General features: G+C 39.9%; 1 protein-coding gene across 3 annotated transcripts in view; it reads right to left on the bottom strand.

The window, feature by feature from the left end:
- The window catches only part of RELN (reelin), a 290,971-nt gene that overhangs the window by 201,909 nt on the left and 62,355 nt on the right, over positions 1-26,707 (bottom strand). For all 3 annotated transcript variants that reach the window (XM_065835677.2, XM_071803445.1, XM_065835657.2), the window contains exon 3: positions 4,689-4,824. In XM_065835677.2, the coding sequence (XP_065691749.2) occupies positions 4,689-4,824 (136 nt within the window). The remainder of the gene's footprint in view (positions 1-4,688; positions 4,825-26,707) is intronic.

Here is a 26,707-nt window from a genome sequence, read left to right as displayed (position 1 = left end):
CCAGTCCACTATTAATAGAGGTTACAGTGAATACATGTATAAACCCAATCATAATTATAAGACACCTGTTCAATGACCAGCAAAAATGGCTATATAAGAAAAAAAAACTTATTTTCTAAAGTAATTTCTATAGCAAACTATTCTATTCTGTGATAAACCATGTTGATAGTCAAAACACAATTTGCTTTTGCAATTTAGATCAGCTTTATCACTTTTACAAACTAGTAAGTTAAGCCATCTGTAAAAAAACAGGCTTAACAACCTAAGATGTAAGCCAACGTGCCACCCTGCTCAACAGCCATTATTATCCCCCCTGGTAGGCTGAGTTTTAACTAGCTTAGCGTGAGCTTAGAGCAGAAATTACAAAGAGTGAAACCTAGCTGAAGGACTATGAATATGAGGTTTTACAAATTTGTACACAATCAGAGAAATTGCTTGTTAGTGTAAAGGAGGACCTACTATTTTTTTGGTGGTAAAGAGCGCTCACAGACCCCATTAACTTGCTTAGGAGCCCCTGGTGCACAACATCTGTTTAAAACAGTCCTAAATTCCTTCTAAGAAAACTGTTCTGCAATAAATGGGGCATTTTAGCTTTCATTTCCCCATCTCGTCTGGAGGTATCTATGGTGAAAAAATATCAAAGGATTATACCGACATGTAGTATGGGGGCACCAGCAGCTTTCTGTGTTTCCCTTAGAAGTGTATTTTGTAAAAGAGCACTTCTAAATATTTACTTATTAGCCATAACAAGATATTTCAATGGGACAATTAAGAAAAAGCAACAGTTTGCACATCATCAGTGAGAAAAAATAACTGGAGTACATCAAATTGTAGAGATGAGGGACCTTCCAGTGAGGAAGGAAAGAAACTGAGTGGTGTGCTGGCAAGCTGCTGCATGAGGTGTGAATCCCAGTGTACTGCATACCTGCATCTCCCGTCCCCAGGAATAAGCCCACCTTCCTTGCAGGAGCCCCCTGTGCACCTGAGCACCACTTCCCTCTCCACAGTGTTCCCAGTTCCCCTCATCCCAGAGGATGAAAGCTTTGCTAGCCCTCCTTTTCTGCAACAGCAACAATACCTTGGGTGTCCATCACTTGGCTGTTTTAGTAAACTAACCATGGCCAGGAGCCATCTTCCTTGGCCATGCCTGGGAATGCATCATGGACTGGGAGCTGGAAACTGCCAAATTTGTGCCTGGAAAATTTCTGGCAGTCAATAAAAAATCATGTGGTACCAGGCAGGACTGTTGCTGGGAATGTCCAAATGTACTGGTATAAATGCTCTACCCAGCTGCTGATTTTTATGAAACATAGTATCTTGATATCTCAGCACCTCTGTTATGTTTGTTTTATTACCAGTGGCTATAAGAGCTATGGGGGAGGACATACTGACAGCATCACCACACAAATATTATTTCTTAGGGGTTCAGTGTTTTTCAGGACTGAGCTCTAGAAGAGTAAATCAAAAAGGATGGATGAAGTAAAAGGGGATTTTGCCCATGACATCTACAGGGTCATCACTTCTCTATGTCATATCCATGTTCCTTGTGGAAGCCAGAGGAGGTTAATAGTATAGGCAGTTAATAAAAGGTAGCTGTGCACTGGTCTGTGGGAGATTTGCCTGGTGACCTTTGTCCGGTTCTTCCCAAGAATTGTCCAGGGAGAGGTATCAACAGTGCAAAAAAAACGCACACACCAAAGCTAGTGCTAATTAATAACCTTATTATTCATCCCCAGAGAGATCAAAGACTAATGAGCTGATCTGAATCACAGATGTATTGGCAACAAACAGTGTAGGAAGCTCTTACCTACGTTGCACTGTTATTGGAGTCTATCAACTCAAGCACCCTTTGTAACTACTTTTAATTTATATTAAACTTAAATTTAAAATATTTTAATTTATATTAAACTTAAATTAGACTGGTAGTTAGTCTCAAGTGGTAAAAAAAAATCTTTTAGAAGTTAATTATTTGCTATAGAGGAGCAAATGGAGTTGAACGAGCTAGAGCCAACCGGAAATACTGAAGTCAAGAGAACTGGGTAAGGCAGGCAGGCTTAACACCATGCCACAAAAAAACCCTTTGTTTACTGCAACTTGTGATGTAGTAGGCAGGAGGAACAACAGCTGAAGCAAGAAAGAGTGGGCAGCTGAAGAAAAAATGAGGAGGATAAGAGGCAAAACATATTTCTACGTCCTTCATTTTCTTCAGCTGATGATCACATTTCCCCAGGAATCCTGCAGCCAAGTGTGATCCTGGAATAAACACCAACTTCAGAGAAGCTGAGGCTTTCCCCTCTTGTCTGGATGTGTCCTATGGGACAGAAAACTACATCATTTTGCTCATCCTCAAAGCCAAATGGGTATCACCCATGGAGCATCCTTATACCACAGGGTGAGGCAGTCTGTAAAGCCACCGAGACTGATGGACACCTGGGTCAGGGATCTTGGGAGCAGTTGCACTGCTGAGCTCGTCAGTGCAGGATCAGACCCCTCAGCCCTGCCAGTCCCACTGACAGGGAGGAAGGACGGTTTTGCTGTCCCTGCACTTTGACTGCTGACATTTGTAGGTGTACATCTGTGCTGCAAATTACACAGTCAAGAAGAAATCCAGATTTCTGCTATGTATGTTCTGCACACTGAAGCATGGCTGAAGACTTTACTAACATAGTGCAAACACCTCAATTTCTCAAGAGCATCCCATGCTGAGGAGGTGCATTATAGGTTATACAAACATGAAAATGTAGGCTGGATTTCCAAAAGTGTTCAATGCTGACTTGACACTGTTTCCACTGAAGACAGTGATGAACCTTGCATTGATTTCAAGATAGGTAAGCACTCACTGTCTCAGAAAAAGTCCCTTTAATTCCGTTGAAGTCGGAATCAGAGGTCATAGTATTTGTACTTCTATAGAGCTCTTTGTCAACTCTTCTTCAATAATGACCAAAATGAACAAAAAAACCCAATACAAAATCGTGACAAAAAATCAGTCACAGGAAAATAAATAACTGTTTATAACTGACCTCAAAAATGGCAATGGAGGGTCACATCTCATATAAATAAAAACATTGACAGTTGCTGTGCAAGCTAGCACCAGCAATTCTTTCTTGAATACCAGGAAAAACAAAAATCCGAGAAAGAAAAGCTAGAAGTATGAGTATGCAGAGAAGATGTAAATCTCATTCCTTATTTTTCTCAGGCAGCTCAAAGAACAAAATTTAGTTGCTACAAGTTGATCAACAAAGGAGACTATTTTTAGAGAGAAATTAAAGGAAGTATAAAATTCATAGATTTTCCACAGGAAAAAAACACAATTGACAGATTTCCTCATGGTATATACAACTATTTTATGAGGCTCGCTTTTCTGACACAGAATTTAGGTCAAAAAATTACAGTATTTCCTGTCTAATAGTGAATGGGAATCTCAAATATTGTAAACAGCTTATCTGGTACATTGTAGAAGTTAATGAGAAACAACTACATTCACTCATCAAAACTAATTTTTTCCCAATATACTCTTAGATGTTTAGAAGAAAAAGAAGGCTTGAAATAAAAATGTCTTGACATTGTCATTGCAGTTAATAAGTAATGTACTGTAACAGTGCAGGCAAAATATGCGCATTATGTAGGAATATGGAAATATCAAAGACACAAATCAATAAATCAACAGGTACTGTGTTCACCATCAGCAACTAATGTTCTCAAAGAAGTATGTCGCTCACTTTTTACAACACGTTAAACAGTAAAATGACTTGATTATGTGGGGCGCTTACCTGCAGCTTCTCAATACAGATAGAAAGGGAATTATACTCAGAGGAAGATTTGTTTTGACAAACAGGACAGTCACAGGAACACTTAAAAGGTCTTGCACACTGAAATTTTGCAACTGTTCATTTATCTTGTTAGTGAGCAGTCTGACTTTTTTTCTATGGATGGGTCTAACTTGAAATATGTTCTACTATCAATTCTTCTCTTGAATCTGATCTACCAAAATTTTGGGACAAATAATTAGAAATTACTTCAAGGTAAAACATAGCAATACACATTATAAAAATCCATGTTAAGCTGTGTGTTTTGTTGGTCCTTTATGTAGTGTTAAATCATCAAATGATGACTTAGGTCTTTAAAACAAATTACCAAAAAACTCTGTAAAATGACCTCTTGATTTTTTCCAGGTTGTAAAACAGATGAATTAAGCAGAAGTTAAAAATTATTATTATTAGAAACAGTAAATACTTGAGTATGACTGCTCTCAAATACTTGTATTTTATGTTGCTGCTTACAAACTGAACAATACATCTGCGTGACGTCCTAACTCTTATTAAATGCAACAGATAAAAAGTTAGATCAATGCAAATTTGGTGTATACCTAAAGGATCAATGATATGATCAATAACTAAGAGGAATCAATTTCTATTGAAATGCTAGGCTTGATGTACTTGCATATTATTGCTCTGATGACATACTACATTACAAAACAGTCTCCTTCCTACATACTTTGAAATATAAAGTCCTAATATGCACAGAAACTCTTCAGCCAGGAAGAACTCAGTATTCTTACTTCTTATTAAAGTCTACACTTTGCAGAACTGACTCCCTGACCCAGACATAAGGTCCTAGTGCAAGTAGATCAGAGCATTTCATTATCTCCAGAGTGATCATACTCTCATAGGTGCTGCAAATATACCTACATGAAGTTGACACAGCCTGTCCCCGCAGGTGGAGCAATCCAAACAAAACTGAGGTTTGTAGTCGGGAGGTGGCTCACGTGTGATGCAACCACGCTGCACATAAACTGGTTTCCAAACTGGTGGTCAGACATAATTCCTGTGAGAAAGACATGGGGGAGATAAACAAGGACATGTTAATGGCTCATTGCGGGGTGCTAACAGACTGAGAAACAGATCTGCCACATGTTTCATCATGGCAACATGGAGTAAAAAAAAACAAAACCAAATCAAGAGTATGCCACTGAGTAATTAGAATTAATGCCAACGAAAACACTGGAACTGGCCTTTGCTTAAGCCAAGGTTAACTTTGTATTTACTACAAGGCTCCATGTATTTACTACTGTTATTCTTCAGGAGACCAATACCAGAAGAACTATTTGCATTTTTAAAGGAGAAGCTGAATGACAGCTGATGTACATCAGTGGGAATCCATTACCTGATTTACACCCAGTACAAATGTAAAAGAAAATAAAACCTGAAGGAAATAATGCTGTTTTAATAAGCAAAACAAAGCTTTTAGAGAAAGGTGCTCTCTTAAAATAGACAGGCACAGCTACTTTGAAAAAAAAAAAAGAAGAACAAACCCAAAACCAAAAACCAAATGATCTTTGGATTCATGAACTTGTCTTGTTATGTGAAATAAATGCAGCAACCTTGAGGAGCTTTATCAGTATACATTCTTTTGACTTTTTTTGAATCAGCCTCTAATACATGGATGAATGTAAATGTCATCTATTAATCCCTCCCTCTGGAATTCACTGCAGCTCATCATCAGACAAAAGAACTGTATTTTTGAACAAAAACCCAACATCAGACAGCAATCTTCTCTCCCTCAGAGCCCTTCTGTAGTTTCCTACAAATTAATAAAAACTTACTTGCTTGTTTAACAGCCTTTGGCTTAAAGTAAGGCAATCTCACCCAAGTGGATTACTACACCTTTAATCCTAGTACATTAAACTTCAAATGTTGAAACTATTCTTCTGAATGCACTTGTCAGAAGGAAATGCCTTGTTCTGAGTTACTTCAAATATTGAACCTTCAATTCAGAAAATACTGACATGGCATGAAACATTGTTAATGGGATCAGAAAGAAAAGTGAATGGTAGCAGGTACCTCAGTGCTCAACGCTTTTAGCTGTTAGGTGACTGTATCTCAGGAAGTTTATAGTGGCTGATATTTCTGATGTTTACTTGTTGCAATTCAATCAACAACAAAGAAAGAAAACCCATCTCTGACTCTTCGAATCTCAGCATGCTGCCTTTCCAGGGGCTGCCAAGCCAGCAGCACGGCACAGGGAGGGGGCTGCCTCACAGGCAAACCGTGTACCATTTAATGGATCATAATCAACATCTGAAATCCCATCCAGGTACTGGTGAGGGTCATAGACTACAGCTCAGGGTTATATATGTTATTTATCCTGAGGGATGTTACATGCTGAACCAGCTTCAGTTTTGGGGGAGGAAAAACGAAACCACAGTGAGTTTAAGTAATCTGTCTCAGGAATGACAGGAGACAGTGGGCGATGGCAGCAATGCCTGTACCTTTTAAAAACCACCACAACCTTCTCACTAGGGCTTTTTCAATTAGTTCCCCAATGAAGCATACACATGAGGTCTTCCATCATTCACACTCCCTTCAGACATGGACCTGTTGGAGTAGGCCCAGAGGAGGCCACCAAGATGATCCAAGGGCTGGAACACCTCTCCTGTGAGGACAGGCTGAGAGACTTGGGGTTGTTCAGTTGGGAGAAGAGAAGGCTATGGGGAGACCTTATTGCAGCCTTTCAGTACTTAAAAGGAGCCTATAAGAAGGATGGGGACAGACTTTTTAGAAGGGGATGTTGTGACAGGACAAGGGGCAATGGTTTAAACTAGAAGAGGGGAAATTCAGGCTAGACATGAGTAAGACATTTTTTACGACAAAGGTGGTAAAATACTGGAACAGGTTTTCCCGAGCAGTGGTAAATGCCCCAACTCTGGAGACATTCAAGGCCAGGCTCTGAGCAACCTGATCTAGTTGAAGATGTCCCTGCTCATTGTAGGGGGTTGGACTAGATGAGCTTTGACAATCACTTCCAACCCAAAATATTCTATGATTCTATGAAATCCCCAGGAGATGCTAAAGCCTGTTGGGTCAGGATGGCCACAGAGAAGGCTCAGGCTCCCCTGGGTGGAGCCTCTTTTGTGGAGAGCAGTAGTAGGGAAATCCAGGGAGATGGTATTTTACTGATTCTTGCTTATTGCAAGACACTAGATGCAGATGAGGTTTGGCAATCTCTTGACGTGCTGTGCTGCCATTTTAAGTCTTTATTTGCCTTCCTTGCCTAATTAGGACGAGTGGTATTAACATCCTAAAAGAAACCTGCTTGACTGGTGCCCAGGCTCACTGCTGAAGTCTATCCAGTAGTGCCCTGCTGAGGCAGATGTGTCCAAAAATACATATATCCAGAGGGGTCCCTTGCAGGGGCAACTGCTTTGCTTTGCTGAGGGTAAAAGGTGGTAACTCATCTTCTTTCCCAAAGCTGTGGGTCTTGTCCTTTCTCTTTGAAATTTGTGCTATGCCAGTGACTTCAGTGATGTGGGATGGGGTCTCTGCGACTGGTGTAGAGCTCCAGTTCTCATTTGTCATCACCTCTGTCTGCACAATGGGAAACAGAGCCAGCTATAGTATTGAGCAGGTTAATTAAATAACAGACGCTGTCAGGGGGGAAACAGGAACAGCCCTTCAGTTTGAATAAATCCTCCTTTCTCCAGAGCCAGCCAAATACAAGGGAGGACAAAGACTGCCCTACCACATCCCCCAGCCAAGGGACAGGCACACCAGCTTGGGAAATGTGATAGCTTCCCTCCTTGGCAGCAACTTGTGAGTTAATGAATTCCCTAGGTTTCAGGCAGTAGACTGCAAAAATGTGTCTAATACATCAAACACATACAACATCTGTGGAGAATTTCTTTTTCCTTTGATTTACAGTTTAAAAAAAGAACAACTTTGCAGTGACTAGAATAAATTCTAAACAATGAAAAACAACTCATTTTTTTTAGAAAAATGTCAATGAATTGCACAGAGAATACACAAAATTCTGATTTTATCATTTTATCACCATTTAATCTTCATATTTTATTAAAAATTTATTGTGGTAATTTTTACAATAAAACCAACACTTCTGCTGTGCTGGATGTTTACTGGGTACCTCAACTCCAGCTTGGAGCTCAGAGTCTTCAGAAAATTTCACAAAAATTAAGTGCTAAAACTTCAGCAAGTGACAGAGTAATATTAAAAGAACCTTTATGATGCTTAAACCTAAAGTTTCCTACTGAAAATGTGAACATAAAAAAATCATTAAAATGTGAAAAATGGAACAATACAATTGATACTAAGAATTCACTAAAATAAGGGTAAGGACTTGCTTCCAGTCTTTTTGCAGCTTCCTGCTGTGGAAGGCAATTCCTCCCTTATCCATCCCCACTCCGACCTGGCAAGCTGCTTCCCAGACTGAACATTTGCCCCACAACAAATCAAAGGACAAATACAAGGCAGCATTCTGCTGGAAAAAATAAAATTAATACAAGACAAGCCCTATAATATAGCAGCTCTCAGAATAAAACTGTATCCTGTTTGTACCTCAGACAGCTTTGAAGATAGCGTGTCTTCGCTTAAGGTGTTTGGTCAACATTATTCTACAGGCATCCCCTGGCCCGTCCTGTTGACCAGTGCAACTATATATGCTCAAGTCTAATGCTTACAAAAGTAATAATCTTAAGGTGAAATTTTAAGATCTGCCTGTATAAGATTCTATAAAAGTTTTTGCAAATAATCAGCTGTTTCTATGTGACTTATTGAATACTGAAATGTTCAAAGGTTTGTGACAGCTGCACATCCATAGCTCTAAAATGTGCTATGTGCAAAAACACCATTACTATCTCTTTGAACTCCTTTTCACTTGTTTCTTACAGTGTGCACTCATCATACTAATGTGTGTCAGACATCTGCACTTTTTAGATTTTCCATCCCCTAAAATTTCTGAGGCTTTGTACCTGCCAACAGCCTTGCTAGGAGAGGAGTTAGACATGCTCAGTCCCTCTCAAGATTTTACTCAGCAGCTGTTTTTATTGTGTAAACTTTAAAAAATGTGCTTATCCCTATTCAATGCACCATCTATAGTCACTGAATCAAAGAACTTCTACGTGAAGAGGTAGATTTCAAAAGACAGATTAAATACAAGAAATCCAGGGTTAAAGAAAACATATTGAATAGAAAGTCTTAGGTGAAGTCAGATGACAAATACCTAGCTTTAATCCTTACACATGGAAAAATATTTTCTTGATAATCAGAATCACTAGTAAGGATGTAGCAGCTAATGGTGGCATACAGGAAGGTGAACAAGATGTGAAGATGTTGGTTTGGGTGGTCTATAAATGGCCAAGCTCAAGTGCAGAGATGCAGTAAGATTCACATCCTTTTCTACTTTCTAAGTCTGAGAAATGTGGATCCTGATAGTCCTGATTTACACATGCTAACTATGTAATGTTTTTTCACTAGAATATTACATGTCCTCCTTACATATCTTCCTTAGAAAAGAGTTTCCTAAACCAGAACCTTATACAAGTAACTCTACATCAGCATGCCAGGTCCTTGGCAAATCCTTAATTGAAGCTAAGTCTCCGTAGACTTTCCGGCACTGAACCAGATGGTAAGCAGTCTACCATTTCCTAGCTATTATATTAATTATGACAGTAAAGGAGAGGGTTAATGTTAAATACAGGTGTAAAATGAATGGGTTTGCTGCCTCTAAACTGATCATCTGCTACAGGCTTCCATTTTCAAAGTTGTGCATAAGAGTGATAGCAAAGTGCCAACCATGAAATATTGACGAAATAGCAAGAAAATAAAGCTGTAAGTGTCAAATCACTCCAGGATCTTTAGGAAAGTAATCATTCCTGATTAGTAGATAATGAACTTAAGTCAGAAACAGACATCTTCAAATTAGATTTTGTATTACGTAAAAATGAAGTAGCTAGTCCTCGGAACAGCCTTTTCTCTTAGGTTTTTTTTTTTCTTTCTTTTTTTTCTTTCTCTTTTCTCTTCTTCTTAGCTGGGGACCTGTGTTCTTCACCCAGGCTCTGTCGTCTCAAAGGGTGATCCACAGACCCACAAGCTGAGCACGGCTCTGCCTAGTGTTACGCAGCAGGGAGTGATGCAGACAGGACTGTGCCACAATACACCTCCCATCCTAAAGCATCTGAACCAGAGCCTGCAGATTGCTTCTTCCATGCAGCACCAGGGATGTGTTCTGAGAGAGGATACAGAACAATTGCTTTTTTTTTTCCAAAACTGAGAGATGCTGGTAGTCACATCTGTTATAACAATCCATCATTTAAAGCAATCACTTTGGCAGAGAGCTCATGCTTGTAGTCTCTTCTTCTCAGAAGCACATCCTCCCTACGGAATTGAAGATTAATTGTATATAGAGGTCACCCCACTCTCCTGTTGCATATAAGACCACGCTACTCAGATGCAACAGTGTTGGGACAGGCTTGGTGGCTACAGACAAGGAGCCTGGCTTTTCAGTAAAGTTCTCTGGAAGGAAGGACCCAGCCCTGTAGACAGGTTCCCAGGGTCCCTCTGGAAGTTAAGGGACAACCACGTGCCTCTACACATCATTTGAGCAGTAACAGAGGTTGTGTTGTGGTTGGGCAGGTAGCTGGCAAGACCTAAATTCACAGAAAACTAAGTGCAGGTCCTAAGGAAGTTTTTAGTTTAAAACCTATTCACTGAATGTAAACAGACACTAAGTGCATTTTACAGCTGTCGGAGCTCGAGCTTTCAGACCACATTTTCAGAGATAGGCACCTCCCTTTGTCCTAGGTCTCTTTGGATATTTAAAGAACTTTTGTGATCCTTACCTTTAAACACATGTAAAAATGAAATATGTGTTTTCTCTGAATGCTACAGCGAGTGAAATAATGGTTTATTTTTAGTTACTGGAATAATATTTGAGCATCATCCTTAAATTGTTATGAACCCCTTTCAGGACTCTGAAATATCTCAAAATTCTGTGAAGAACTACTGGTAGGAAGAAAAACAAGTTTATTTCTGTTTGCAGGGTTTTTAAAAAAATAGACATATGATTAAGAAAAACATCAGTAGTCTATGCTAAAAAGGACTGTTGGGAGTAAAGAAATATCTGGAGCTGATAACTATAATTTCTAAAACATGAAAAAAATGTACAATTATGAGCTTATCCAGTTTCTACTCAAGCAAGTAGCCAGTTAAAGGCAACAGAATTGTCCATGCCAGTTCCTTTCAAAGTGAGTAAAGGTGCAGAATATGGCCCTAAGTGAACTGCACCCACCCAGCTAAAATATGCTGTTGCTGATTGATTTTGGAGGGATGATTTCATTCTTCTTCACAGGAAAAACACATCGTGTTTGATAGAATGGAACAGATTGAAAAAGCACTTGGTGGCCCTTGTGATCAATTAAGGGTCAGGACGGTTTGATAAATTATTAAATAGTATGAAGAAAGAAAAGACCAGCAACCATCAGACACATTCTTCTACCCAGCAATATATTACCTTCATCTTTCTTGAAGGTGTGTTTGTTTTACTATTATTATTATTATTATTTCATTATTAAATAATAGATCCTTTCCGTGTATACAACATTGAGGAAAATACCATCAATAGGCTAATAAGAGCAGTAGAAAAGGGATGGATAAGCGTATATCAGCTTAATAAAGTCTGTCACTAAAATCCATAACTCCTTTTGTGGTCAGGAGCCGATTGGAGCCTGAATACAGCAATTTGATTCCTGGTGTGTGGGGGTTACTGCTGTGCTGAAGTGACTCAGAGTCTGGACAAGAAGTATCTGTTTTATAACCTTCTGCTACATATATAAAATTTAAATGTGTTTTCTTTATAGTTCTGAAAACAACTATTCATTGCAACTTCACATATGAATTACATTCACAATTTGGGATCTACGTATGAAGCAGATCGGGTGTAGGTATTTAGATGCTAACAAGAACAATGCTTTATGTTCAGATTTCTTTGAATACTTACTGAAGTGAGCACTTCCCTAACAATGCAGGTTTGCAAGAATGAACTCCTAATGTACAGATTCACGAAAATTTGTTCTGAAAGGGAGAATAATTTTTGCCTAATCTCTCTTCTAATGTTCTACTTTTAAGGGATTGTTAATCAAAACTTTAGAGCAGCCTTTTGTCAGAACCCACTTAGGGGTATAATTTCATCTCAGGGATTTATGAGTGCCGGTCTCATTAAACCTAACGGGAGTTACACATATGGAAATTGTGGTGCATGAGGAAGAGAATATCCCCTTTCATTTGCATAATTCCCCAAGACAGTGAATGAGCCCCTTGTGTAACGTGCAATATGGGGGGTGGGTTGGTGAGATCCTGGTCTGCAGCATGTTGGTGGTTTTAGGGTGGCCATTGTCAGAAAAGATGAGAGGAAAATTTACAGCTGAATTTTAAGTGCTCCATAGAGAGCAACACAGTACTAAATGCTCCAAGGCAAGTAGATTTAGCAACAGTAAACAGGGACCAGCAGTCATATAAACAGAAAATGCTAATAAGCTAATTTGTTGCTGAAATATAGTAGAAGAAAGAAACATATTTTCAAAGGCTTGAGCCAAAATCTATTTTAAAAGTTTTCCTAATAGCCTCAGCATATTTTATAGTAGCAACTTTTAATATTTTTCTTTGTAGAAACCTGTTAGGCTGATACCTTCATTCTGTACTAGCTTTACACAGGTCTACTTTAGCAATGTATTCCAGTTTACTCTCTTGCAGAAAAGCAGCTGTCCCTGGTTTGTGTTCACTTTTTTTTAACTATTATTGTATTTGGCTTGTGAGTGTCTCATCCATATGAACAACTCTTGTACAATTTTCCCAAAAATATCACATTGTTCTGAATCTTTCTACTTCACAAACCTTAGTATGTGTCCCAGGAGCTGAACATCAGGCACACTGCTTGATAGGTTTTGTACCAGTGACAAATGTGACAAAGGACAACCCTGTTATCACACCAGATATCTGCTCCCACCAGAGTCATTGTCAGGGCCAGCAGCAGGCCCATCCTTCTCCTCACAGCAGTGACAATTCACCAAGGCAGCACTAGAGCCCCTGGAATTGCCCTGAATTTTCTTCAGCAGAGGTGAAACTGCAAACTGCCATTCTTAACTGATAAAACCACGCTGACTTGCCCACTTCAATGGAGCTGTGAACCAATCAAACCTCCCTGCTTACTGGTGCCAGTAACACCAAATGAAACATTGCTGTGCAACAACTAGAAAACAACTACACAGCCAAATGAAGAGGTCAACACTCATCACTCATCTAAAACACACATACGCACTGTCTGAATCTACAAAGCACGCTTTCTGAGGCAGTAGCTTACACCTTTTTTGTTTTGTTTCTTTTTCAATTAAGTAATCTTCACCCCAGACTCTAATTGTGCTGGGCTGAGCAGTTTGCACACTGACAACACCCCATCTTTGGCTACACTGGCATTGGTGACTCATCTCAGCAGCCTGTTTGCTCTTCTCTAGCCTAGTATGACTAATTGGGATAATGGCTTTGAGGTTTTACCTACAAAACACTAAGGCTCTTTTTAATTTATTTTAAATGAACTTAATGGTCTCTGGCAGCAGTTTGTCTTGTAACACATTTCCTCTATTTTGATCCTTTGCCCACAGACATATTTTGTATTTTCCCACATTGCTGTCACTGCCTCAGTCACTGGAGGAAGCACTCAGTGCCTGGCATCTTCTTTGCACTTTTGCACTTGCACTGTCCCTCTGTTATCAATATTATCAGTGAACTCTGATGTTTTAAACTTAATAATTTCCTCCAAAGCAAATTAAGTCAGTCCAATCTGTGGGAGATTTGAGAGATTTTCTTGAGGTCGTGTCGATGGGTTTCTATTAAATGGAGATTTATTATTGAACTAGCCAGGCCCAAAGGAATTCCAAGGCCGCTTCAAAAATCTGAAAACAGGACCTGCTGTGGGAGTGAGGTAGTTCTACAACAAAAGGGCCTCAACATGATGTCACTCAACAGACCTATTAGCAGTGAGACTCGGGCGCATGGACAGCTCGTGAACATGGACAATATCCAATCAGCTGATGCATGCTTGGAGCGTGGATGCGTGATCAGGAAATAACTGCATATATAAGGAGGCTTGTTTCTGTAATAAATGGCTTCGCTTGAATTCATATTGGATTGTGGAGTCCATGATTTTTCGCTCTCGCACAAATCAATAAGGATAACTATATAATGAAACTAGAGTGGCTTCCATGGAAATCTTTTTCCAGATGGAGTATTTATCATTTACAGACATTGTTTCTTGTTTTGGAGTGATGTTGCTATGCAAATTCCTTATTTCAGATGATCTGAAAGACAACTTGAAAACACGTATTGTGCACAGAAACCATGCTGTGTCCTCTCATGGCTGCAACACCCTCAAAGAACTGCAGACAGGAGGCAGTTTCTACCCAGAGGAGCAGTCCTGGAGGTTCTGCCCCCCCGCCGTCTCAGTGGTTCAGCTTACAGCAGCTCCAACAATGCTCATGTTTGGGTGAGCCATGTAAGGTCTCCTACAACCCCATGTCACCTTTTTGGGACACCAAAGTTACCTGCAGTGTGGCCAGTCCCAGAGCATCTGGGAGATTTTGGTGGTAGGGGTGTCTCATAAAAACCATTTGTATGTGCTCAGGAAAGTCTGTGTGCAGGAGGACACCAGTGACACAGGAGCACTGATTTACCTTTTTGAAAGCTGAGGAAAGAGCTACAAATTCTTCACGATTCATAAATTAAAAAAAAAATAGAACTGTAAGTAAAGCTGCTTAATGGGCACCATGGTCATTCTCAGCCCCTGCAAAAGGGATCAAGGGAGATGGGGAACCACCAAAGAAAGTGGGTGGTAGGAGAGGTGAGGAAGAAGTAGAGGAGGAAAAATGGAGGAATTTCAATTAAAATTGCCAGTCTCTGGGAGTTCTTTTTCTTGAAACTATGCTGAGATTCAACACTGCTGGCCAAACCCATCAGTATCTCTGCTCAGATCACATTACCCAGTGGAAGGAAGCACAGTCCTGCATGTGGCTTGCAAGCTCCACAGATGTTCTTACATATCAAGATAAAAACTGATGGATATGTCTCCTCTTTGACCACAAATCTATTACATTTACAGTGTTTACAGCACAGAAGAACCAAAATGAGGATGCTTTGGCTGGTGGGCTGGCAGTGATGACAAGGCTTTGGGCCTGGGCTAAAGCATCCCCATGGGGGCGAGCATCTGCTCAGTTGGGTGCTGTGTAACCAATGGCGAGATGGAGGAAGAGGGAGCCCTGAAGTGATGGCCAGCACTTTCTTTCACACTTTCTTTCACACTTTCTTCTGTCACTAAAGCAGCAATATCACCCGTGATTTGCAGACTTCTGTAGTATTTTCAGCAATAAAGAATAAATCTTTATCTACAAACACTCAAGAGTGGCTTTAATTCTTCATACATCTTTCATATATTTTTCTATTATTATTGCAGGAATAAAACAGAAACATAGTCACTGCAAAGTCTGGCAGTTTTTCCCTTCCCTTGTGAAATGGGCAATAGTTTACTTTGCCTCCTGTTCTATCTTAAAAACTGAAATCATTCCACTCTTTGCAACTTTATGTTGCATTTCCCCCACTAATCAGCAATGGACTGTAATGCTGAGAGTATTTCACTAAGCAGTTACTCAAGAGAAGAGCAGCATGTCCAGCAGTCTAGATTTCTGCCCGCTGAATGCAGAATAATGCCCATGAAGAAGACGACTCCTCAGAAAACACATTACAGGCCAAGAAACATGAACAGCAGTCAGTCTTGCAGGAAAAAAAAACCTAAACACAAAACTTTACAGACCAAGATAAGCAAGAATAATTGCAGTCAGCAAGCCCAGAGGGAGAGCAAATTATTTTACTCATTCATTTTCATATTACTACTTTTAACCCTAGTGAGAAAAAAACAGTCATGAGGGAAAATCTGGTGCAGTGCCCCCCAGCCATATGGTATATATTAAGACATCCATACCACAGACAGAAAAGTGTAATACCATACTTTTGTTTCTATCTGAAAACACATACTGCCCATTGAGAGTCGCAAGAAAGCAGATAAGAAAGTAATACTGCATTTCATTCCTTTGCCTGAAACGTACATCTAGACAAAACATTATCAATCCCAAATATGCAAGAGCATTTTCCAAATCAGATATAAGAAAGGCAAATAAAAGCAAGCTACCAAGAGCAGTAACCCACTTGTAAATGATCAGTCAATGTAAACCATAACTTGGGGGGAAAAAGGCTGCTGTTATCGGAATCTTTGTCCTTGAAAGAACATTTTATGACTAAATCTTAAAGACTAATCTTCTGCAGTCATTTCATGTTCAATATATGATCTTAAAATATCATCTTGGCAGCGCTGTAATGAAGCTGCTGCTGGGTGGGTGCAGTGGCGGGGTTGAGCCGTGTGCCCCAGCCCAGCACACACTGTCCCCATCCCAGTTGCCTGCCCTGGGTGAGCTGCAGCCCCCTGCATGGGGGTGCCCCATGCACTTGTGGGGAAAAAAATTAAAGCAGTAAACTATATTCACATCTGAAGCTTGGCCAATATTCGTGTGATACCAGTTAATGCCAAAATGCGGGCAAAAATTCAGCGTCCTAAAGAAATAGGGTGCAAGAGACCCTCCATTGGGTATATTACAAGGGGGGTGGTCAGTAGATCGAGAGAGGTCCTCCTTCCCCTCTACTCCGCCCTGGTGAGACCCCATCTAGAATATTGTGTTCAGTTCTGGGCCCCTCAGTTCAAGAAGGACAGGGAACTGCTGGAGAGGGTCCAGCGTAGGGCAACAAAGATGATTAAGGGAGTGGAGCATCTCCCTTATGAAGAAAGGCTGAGGGAGCTGGGGCTCTTTAGTTTGGAGAAGAGGAGACTGAGGGGTGACCTTATTAATGTTTATAAATATATAAAGGGTGAGTGCCATGAGGATGGAGTCAGGCTCTTCTCAGTGGCAAACAATGATAGGACAAGGGGCAATGGGATCAAGCTGGAACACAAGAGGTTCCACTTAAATTTGAGAAAGAACTTCTTCTCAGTGAGGGTAACAGAGCACTGGAACAGGCTACCCAGGGAGGTTGTGGAGTCTCCTTCCCTGGAGACATTCAAAGCCCGCCTGGACACATTCCTGTGCGACCTCACCTAGGCGTTCCTGCTCCAGCAGGGGGATTGGACTAGATGATCTTTTGAGGTCCCTTCCAATCCCAAACATACTGTGATACTGTGATACTGTGATTACATGACCTCCGAACTGTCCCATGGCTTTGCTGGAAAGCAGCTTTATCCAGAGCGAGGGCAATACAAGGACAAACCCAAACAAATGATCGCCTGTAAGAGGTTTGAGTTGTTTTCCAGATCTGGGACAGAAGTGGGAAAAAACCATCTGGGGTACAGGCTGTGACATGCAGGGAGTGAGTGGGAACGGAGCATCCTGGGTGCTCCTGATGCTGCTGTGGGTCTTTGGACCAAATGCTTGAATTCAAACTTAAAACTTGCTTGATTCAGATCCATGAATGAACAGTTAGCTTAAAGCCTTCCTGTCCAAGTAAACAAACCTCACTGTGACTGTAGTAGGATAAGCTTTCCAAGATTTTACTGCAGTTTTAAAAAGTGCTTAAAAAAAGCAGCAGGTCAAAATAACACCCAAGGGACTTACAGTAGAGAGCAGCAGTCCCATTAACATATAAAGACAAGGTCAAAAATATGAATATCAAAACATGGCTTTTCTTTTTGGCCTGCTAATCTGCCTTTAACAAGAAAAACATCGCAAGGAGTTGCAGCCCTACCATGAAGTTCTCGCCTTCATTATTATTTTGCAATATGATTAAATTAACAGGAAAGTGTGTGTGTCACAATGGGACAAATTTGACTTTTCATCTCTAGGTCTCAACTACATTTTTTCTTGTTCAAAGCAGATTAGCAGTTCAGAAAATGAGTAGGTTTTCTAATTTACATTAATCTCAGCCCTGCCACGTATACTAATTGAGGTGTTTTCTTGCTAGGACTTCCATGCACTTGGCAGTTGCAGCTTTGCTGTCTCACAAATATAAGCCTTTTCCACACATCCATATTTTCTATTCCAATACACATATTTTTGTTTGGCACGTGAGACCTGTGGAAAACATCTATGAATTTATGAAGAGAATTAGTGCTTCTGGACCTTGTTCCCCATTGACAGAGAAACTAGTGTATAAGAAGATATTTCTGGTAAACTATATGCTTGCCAAATCTGAGTGGATTAGAGAGTTTCCAACTGATGTACAAAGGTGGGCCAAACATGCAAGATAGTTTGGTCTCAAAAAATGAGGGAGCCTAAAGCAGGCTAACAGACTATTAAATGCAGTGGCCAAAACATCATTGAAGAAGGAGATCATATTGAATAAACTGCTTCTTGGGTAGATTGAAACCCATTTTCATAACAGTGAATCTGAATGGTGACAGACCTGTTCTGGAGTGAGGCTGAAAAAGCACCATGGTGGCCTCCTGAGGAATCTTCTCAGTGTCAACAAGTGAGCAAAGGTTTAGAGGAGCACAGAATGCCCCTGTTCCCTGCTTCCCAAAAAAATGTTGATGGTAAAACATTTGTGATGACTAATTTGGGCTGTAGTTACTTTTATACAGTCCATGCTTTTAACACTACCTTGTCTTTATTTTGCAGTTTATCTCAATGAATCACTGTATTTCACTTTGAAATAGTTTGCATAATTACTCTTCCGTGTATTTTTCATGTAAATATTTTGAAATACCAGCGGTGCATAACTAGAGCTGCATGTTGTCCTGGCAATATGTCAAAAGCTCAAGGGCTACCAATGTTCTGCATATAGGTGTATATGGGATTTTTTTTTTTTATACATACACATGCTGATTATTACTTACACAGCTCCGTGTAGTACAGACTACAGGTAGGTCTTTGGAAATGACATCTAAGCTTAAAATGGTGAGTCATATTTTGATAGCCATAGAGAAATAATGATAATGGAAAGATCAAAAAGATGTAATAGTATCTTCCAACTTTTGAATGCTTCTTTTTTCTTTGTTTCTTCTTAAATGATACATCTAAGAGATTTTTTTTTGAATAGTAAACAAAAGAAATAAAGTATTTTATCACATGCAAATACACAGACCCTCACACTGTGCCACCTAAGCCCAGATATGTCCAACCTGTATCAGTAACTTTTACCACTTGAACCAATTATCTTACCTTAAAGTTTGGCTATGCTGAAATTGCTCCTCTGAATAATTAGGCTCATGTGGACTTCTCCAAATTAGCTTTAAGCTGCCTAAGTCAGCTACTGATAAGAATATATAAAGTTGCAAAACTTTTACAAAAACTGAGTAAACACTTGAGCAGTGAGTCCCTGGTAACTCCCACAAGCATGGTCCAGACGACTTGAACCTACACTTCAGATACTTAATGAGCCAGCCCTCACACGGTAAATGATTATGCTCCTTTTATAAACAATATGGAGACATAGGTGCCTGTGATGGGCTCCCAGAAGGCTACCTACAACTTATGTCTCATTCAGTTGCACAAAAATTTCAAACATTTCTTGATAATAAGGATTATGAAGTACAAAAAACCAATATATGCAACAACAAGAGATTGCCATTTCCCCTTAGCTAGCCCTACAACACAATTATTTCCAAGGAAATTAAGGAAAGAAATAATTTTCTTGTTAGTAGGCACCTTTTTTTTTTTTTTTCCACTGATTAGAAAAGACCCTTGTGTTAGGGATCACAGTCTATAAGCCGAAACAACTTCCCAGTATTCACTGCAGATGTGGAATTCAGAGATTTTAAGTATTTTTATAACTAATTTCACTCACTGTGCAAATGGCAATTTTCAGAGATGCAGCTGGATTGTTCTGGGAGAATCATACCATTAGGGATAGCTACCTCAGTACATTTAATTTACTTTTGAAGTGGGAAAAAAGAGTTACTGAAAGATTGATTAAAGAAGAGCATTAAGGACAGCAAAGAGGGGCTGAAGTGAAGACACAATAAGATAAATCTCTGAGTAGTCGTAGGTGAGACAGATTGGTTTTGGTGCTCTCTCTGGCTTGCTTTCAAATCGTGAGGGTAACAAAAGTTGCTATGTTGGTATAGGAAAGTTGAAAATCATCTTCGAGACAAATACTCTATGAAACAAACAAATCTTTGCTGCTGTAATGTGTATTATTCATAAAAATGACTGTATGTCTATGTTCAAAGCTGAGCTTGAACTGCCTCAAAGCATCTGGACAAGAAAGTAATAGTTTAATACATCTCTACAAATACAGCTGTAGATACAAGTGTGCTTCATATCAGTATAGATCTTCTTACAGGGAAAATGAAGAAACTAGTAGAGTGTAAGATATCTTTATCCTGTTAGAATTGGATCTCTGCTAGAAAATATACCAGTTTGATCACAGCTTCCTTCCTAGAGCTCCTGTTGTTACAATAGTACAACATTTTGTGCATAAAATATGGCTTGAAATACACTATATCACAGAAAGCCTTATTTTAGAGTTCCTGAGACTTCTTTCCAGATGAGATTTCTCGAAGAAAAGCCTTTCTTTGCCATGATTACCTAAGCAGGAATAGCAGTACTTCTGCTTTGAGGCTTGTGTTTTTCCCATGGAGCTTTACTGAACTATGATGTGGTCATGCAGTTCTTCCCTATAACCACTCAAAAAAAGAACATCCCATTCTTCACTCCTTCCTGAAGCCAACTGATCGTGTTACATCAAATTAAAAAGTGCAGTTATGCCACATATTGCAGCACGTTCAAGGAATGCTGACTGTAAATTGAAGGCTGACTTACAAACTTTCAAGCATTTTGTACAAACCATTAGTTCTATCTCCTTCAAACCCAACATCTGAGTGCTTGGATTAATTTTTCACAAGAAAGAAGCAGGTACACTTTGATTTGAACAGCTTCATCTTTGTCAGTTCCTCTGTTCTCATGTCTACTTCTCCCTCACATTGCTTCAGCAAACCTCCTTCCCCTCAACCTCTCCACCATCCCTTTCTTCCTAATTTACCTCCTTCCACATTTTCTGTAGACCCTCAAATATCCCTGTTCAGATTTGCTCTACAACCCTCTCCTTCAACTCGTTTCCTCAAGTAGCTCTCAAATGACAATCCTCACTGAAGAACCCCAGAAGAGAGCTGCATTCACCTTCCTCCTTGAGAATAAGCAGACCCAAGAAGATATTAAATGACCAATTCCATAGCAAACCACCAGCGCTCAGGAAATGCACTGTACATTGGTCAGGGGTTTCTCAGTCATCAACCTCCTCAAAATGGTGTGCTCACAAAATCTGAGAGCTCCTGTTCCTAGACATACATACCTGTCAAGTATCCAAGCAATTTCTGGAAATGCAAGGTTTTGCAAATGATGAAAAACATCCTTTCATTGCAAAGTGCCATCACGAAGAGAGCACTCTTCTATATTTTGTGCAGCCATTTGGCTGAAAATTAAATCTGCAGACTTCCAATTTGGTTCATGACAATTGTCAATTCCCTTTGTTTCATTCCCATTATTTGAAGGGCCTTGATGTTTTCAGTGTCATCTAAACATAACTGGCCTATGTTGTAATTAAACTTTGATCAAATTTTTAATGGGATCTCAGAGGAAAACAGTATTTGACTAACATGTATTATTCTGCATCTATTAATCAAGTGAATTCTTGTTGAACTGCCTGAATTTCACATAATAACTACTCTTCCCTGTTGTTAATTAGCAGAGCAGAAAAGGATAGAATGTTTTCACTGAAATAATACTTTTGTATCCAGAATATTCTGAAACTTTTATTTTAATTGTCAATTCCTACTCAGATTAAGAATAGCATTTTTATCCCTTCCTGAGGCACTTCACTTAAAAACACAATATCCCTATATTGAAAAATAGTCTGAACAGTATCAAACCATACATTTATGGTATTAAGTGCTTGAATCACTTACACCAGCTGTCTCTTATAAATCACTGCTGAAAAGCATTTTTATGAGTATTGCTGTTAGTCAACATTTTCTTCAGTAATCTGGAAGCAAACCTGAAATCACCAACTGCATCACTTTCTGAATGCTACAAATATTGGCCAAGTGGTAACAAATCCTGAGCCAGGTTGTTTACATGGAATATGGCAAACAGAATCTTTGGTAAACTGAGTCTACCTTAAAAACAGTGCAAAACAAAACAGAATGCCCACAGACCTGCGGGAGCAATCAGTTGAGTTTACAAGAATACCTGTTGCTGGGGTTCACATTTTTAAAAGGAAGCTGAAAATTTCTACAGTCTGGAGAAAAGTTAATATGTCTTATACCTTCTGCTCAGATGTAAAAAAGATTCCTTGCTTAGAAAAACTTAGCATTCAGTCTCGATAATTTATAGTTTATTTCTTCAAATTGAGAAGTGATTTGATTTCAGTAGATAAGTATCATAACGTAAAGAAAATATCACCTAATGAAGGACTTTCAGACACACCATAGAAGACACAGCAAGAACCAACTCCTGGAAGCTCAAATGACACACACTGAAGTTATGAATTAGGCACTTTTTTAAACAGAGCATGATTAACAACTGAAAAAAGTATACAAAAAGATTTCTTTGCCCCTTGCAGAAAGTGTAAGGTCATGCACTTCAGATAATAACAAGAATACTTTCAGCTGTAAGCTAGAAATGATGGAGGAGGAGGAGAAAACTCAATCCCTTTTAGTCAAGCAGAGTCTGGCAAAGAGCTACCAATGTGAAAAAAGGCAAATGCTGCCCTGGAATGTACCAGCTCATTTGTATCTAGTAACAATGCAGGAGTATTAGTATGGTACTGGTAAAGCATTGCTAAGACATCACTTCAATTATTGTGTGTAATTACGAATGCTTGTGTTGAAAAAAGATTAACTTAGGCTGGAGCAGCTGCAGAGAAGGACTACAAGGATGATGAGAAGAATGTAAAATATGTCATAAAAGGAGACAGAAAAAGCTTGTCTTGTTTAGAGACAGGATGACTGCTATCACTATATATAACGGGGTTGTAAAGGAGCTGTTAAAGCCAAAGGACAATCGTAGTGTAAGAACAAAGCGTGGAAACTGGACTTGAATAAATTTATTGTAATTTGGATCCTTTTTAATCACTAAGCAAATGAAGCATTGAAACAATTTTGCAACAGGAATTTGGGAGATAAACTACTCTAACCAGCTTTAAGACAGAGCTTAAATCCATTGATATTCAAGCTACAGCATCGTTGTCAGAGCTCCTGCAGCCCCGGGGACCAGAGCCAAACTGAAAGGGCCCCTCCTGGGGATGGTTCAGTGGCACCACAGTGGACAGTCAAGATGGGCAGATCATCCCCAAACTGCAGGGACTGCTGAAACAAGCATCAAGCTTAAATTATGATCAAGCCCAGAAGTTAATATCTAACAAAGTTCTCTCTCAAAAAAAAGACAATTATATCTTCTTAGAAGCAGCAAAGTTTCCAGGCTTTCTGTCGACGTCAGAAATTCACTTTTAGAAACTTGAAGTAAGCATTCTTTTTTTTTTTTTTTAAAGCAAAGCTCAAATTACACTGAAAATGTCACAGTTAAATGGACTTGCACCAAGGTTCATATACAGATAGGTAGTATTTAGATTAGGCTGCCAGAAATAAAAATCACTTGGATATCAAACAAAATATGCTGTTTCTCTTGTACTTCACTGGAGTAGGAAGCACTGCTTCAGCCACAAGATGACAGGTTAGCATTCATTAACAGGAGTTGAACTCAATGTTGTCTGACTCAATTAAATACATCTTGCTTCAGGTACCTTTCTTGTTGCATATGAAGTGATGAAACAGTGCTTTAATAGATATCTAGCTGTGGTATGATCATATATTTTCCTCTCAAAAAACTCCATTTATTCAAAAAAGGTCATTTAATTAAATTGACTTCCTGAAACATTTCAGATTTGTTCTTTGTCCTCCGGGCACAAAAAATACAAAATCTGTTTATAAAGACTCTAAGCTATTTTCCCTTGATTAGAATAATTTTTGATCTACTTATAGCTTCCTACCATGCTATCAGCTTTGGCTTTCTTGAATGCCATGGCTGGTCTAATTAGATTGATAGTTTCTCGCTTTGTTATTCTGAAAACTGTAGAACTATTAAAAAAAACCCCAAAGAAACAAACTTTAAATAAAATGAATGACAATTTAACCTTAAACTGCAAGTTCCTCTGTGTTTGGCATTATTGCTAAATATTTGTGATAAAATGTATTTTATTCATGTGGCTTGTGGAACCCATAAAATCATGCCTGTGATTATCTCCCCTGAAAATATCCACTTGACAGTCTCCCACTTTTATCAGCTCTAGAGTTCATGGTTTTTCTCTGGTACAACTACTTGCCTTCAAGATGTTTTGGTTTGTGACAAATAAAGTTAAATAATGTACACTTTCTTCCACTAGTAAAACAAACAAGGAGGAAAACATTTGTCAATTAAGAAAGACAATGAAAATGAGAACAAATCAGGATCTTTTGTTATTTATGTTAGACTGTGATTCATGAAAGTGGGCACTAGTTGAATGAGTTTTTAATACGTTTTCAGATATGCGGGGGATTTTTTAAATAACTAGCATTGATTTTAAAACTCTTTACATTTTATTTCGTTCAGTTATAAAGAAATATCTAGGACATACACTCAAAATAAAGCATGCCACAAGATTACAATATGTAGGACTCAGGAACCTGGACCCTCTCATAACCTGTCAGCAGACGTCTCTGTTGGAATTCACAAATCAATTCAGTTCAAAATTCCGTGCTTTCTGAGTAATTCACTAGAGACTGGAATTCAGCTTTTAAATACACATGGGAAACCATAAAATGTGAGTCAATAAAACAGCTCATGAAAAGCCACTTGTCCTGGCGAGACTCTTCTACATCAGCTTTTGAGAAAGCACTTCAGAGGGTTTGCAATAGCACGAATTCCATAGCCAGCGTAAAACCAGACTCTATTAACAATAACTTTTCCTCCTTTTTCTTACCCTGTGCCAGCAAAGCGACATTTAACTTAATTAACTTCTTAAATAAAAAAAGAAGCTTTCTGTAATTTTTAACCTATGGTTAAAAGAACCCATAGCTGCGCTTCAGCTATTCCCAAGACAACTATGAAGCAGTTTGTTATCACAACCAGACAATAGCTGAAGCCCCTGAAGCAGAGAAGCCAGGGTGGGACTCCACTCCAGACAGAGACAATGTAGACGTGCCTGTGTGTGAGCAAGGGCTCCCGGTTCCTTGCAGTCAATGGAGGTCTGGTCAGCCCAGGACGTTGGACACCCGTCTGCCTTCGAACACTAATTCACAGTATCACAGTATCACAGTATGTTTGGGATTGGAAGGGACCTCAAAAGATCATCTAGTCCAATCCCCCTGCTGGAGCAGGAACGCCTAGGTGAGGTCGCACAGAAATGTGTCCAGGCGGGCTTTGAATGTCTCCAGGGAAGGAGACTCCACAGCCTCCCTGGGTAGCCTGTTCCAGTGCTCTGTTACCCTCACTGAGAAGTTCTTTCTCAAATTTAAGTGGAACCTCTTGTGTTCCAGCTTGATCCCATTGCCCCTTGTCCTATCATTGTTTGCCACTGAGAAGAGCCTGGCTCCATCCTCGTGGCACTCACCCTTTATATATTTATAAACATTAATAAGGTCACCCCTCAGTCTCCTCTTCTCCAAACTAAAGAGCCCCAGCTCCCTCAGCCTTTCTTCATAAGGGAGGTGCTCCACTCCCTTAATCATCTTTGTTGCCCTACGCTGGACCCTCTCCAGCAGTTCCCTGTCCTTCTTGAACTGAGGGGCCCAGAACTGGACACAATATTCCAGATGGGGTCTCACCAGGGCGGAGTAGAGGGGAAGGAGGACCTCTCTCGATCTACTGACCACCCCCCTTGTAATACACCCAAGGATGCCATTGGCCTTCCTGGCCACAAGGGAACAGTGCTGGCTCGTGGTCATCCTGCTGTCCACCAGGACCCCCAGGTCCCTTTCCCCTACACTGCTCTCTAATAGGTCATTCCCCAACCTATACTGGAACCTGGGGTTGTTCCTGCCCAGATGCAGGACTCTACACTTTCCCTTGTTAAATTCCATCAGGTTATCCCCCGCCCAACTCTCCAGCCTGTCCAGGTCCCGCTGGATGGCAGCACAGCCTTCTGGGGTGTCAGCCACTCCTCCTAGCTTAGTGTCATCAGCAAACTTGCTGATGGTACACTCAATTCCCTCATCTAAATCATTAATGAATATATTGAATAATATTGGCCCCAGTACTGACCCCTGAGGCACTCCACTAGATACTGGCCTCCAACTGGACTCCGCACCATTGACCACCACTCTCTGGCTTCTCTCTTTAAGCCAGTTTGCAACCCACCTCACTACTCTATTGTCTAGACCACACCTCCTCAATTTAGCTGTGAGGATGCTGTGAGGGACTGTGTCAAAGGCTTTACTGAAGTCAAGGTAGACCACATTCCCTACCACCAGCTGTATGCATGGTGACATCTAACAACACTTGAGATATCGAGAAGATATAAGACCTAATGGAGACCCATGACCTCCCCTGGCAGGTGCTAGAAGCTGAGAGGTGGCTGTGGGAGCCTTGACTTGCTCCAGGTGTGGGCATCTGAATCTGGCCCTGGACTGAGCACAAGGGGGCTGCAGCAGATATTCCTACTCTGAGATGTGTGAATGTATATCCTGGCCCAGGTGACGTTTTTAAAACTCTTTAAAGTGACATTTTTGCTTGGGACTGCAATTAGGAAGTATCCACCTCCCTAAAAACAATGATGGAAGGGAAGAGATCAGGAATTCATACAAGCCCAAACATTATATTTTGCCAAGAGTTTAATCCCGGAAGACAAAATTCCATAGT

This window comes from Patagioenas fasciata, chromosome 1 (genome assembly GCF_037038585.1).
Source record: "Patagioenas fasciata isolate bPatFas1 chromosome 1, bPatFas1.hap1, whole genome shotgun sequence".
NCBI lineage: Eukaryota > Metazoa > Chordata > Aves > Columbiformes > Columbidae > Patagioenas > Patagioenas fasciata.
Note: the sequence above shows the minus strand (reverse complement) of the source record. Positions and strands in the feature narration are given on the sequence as shown.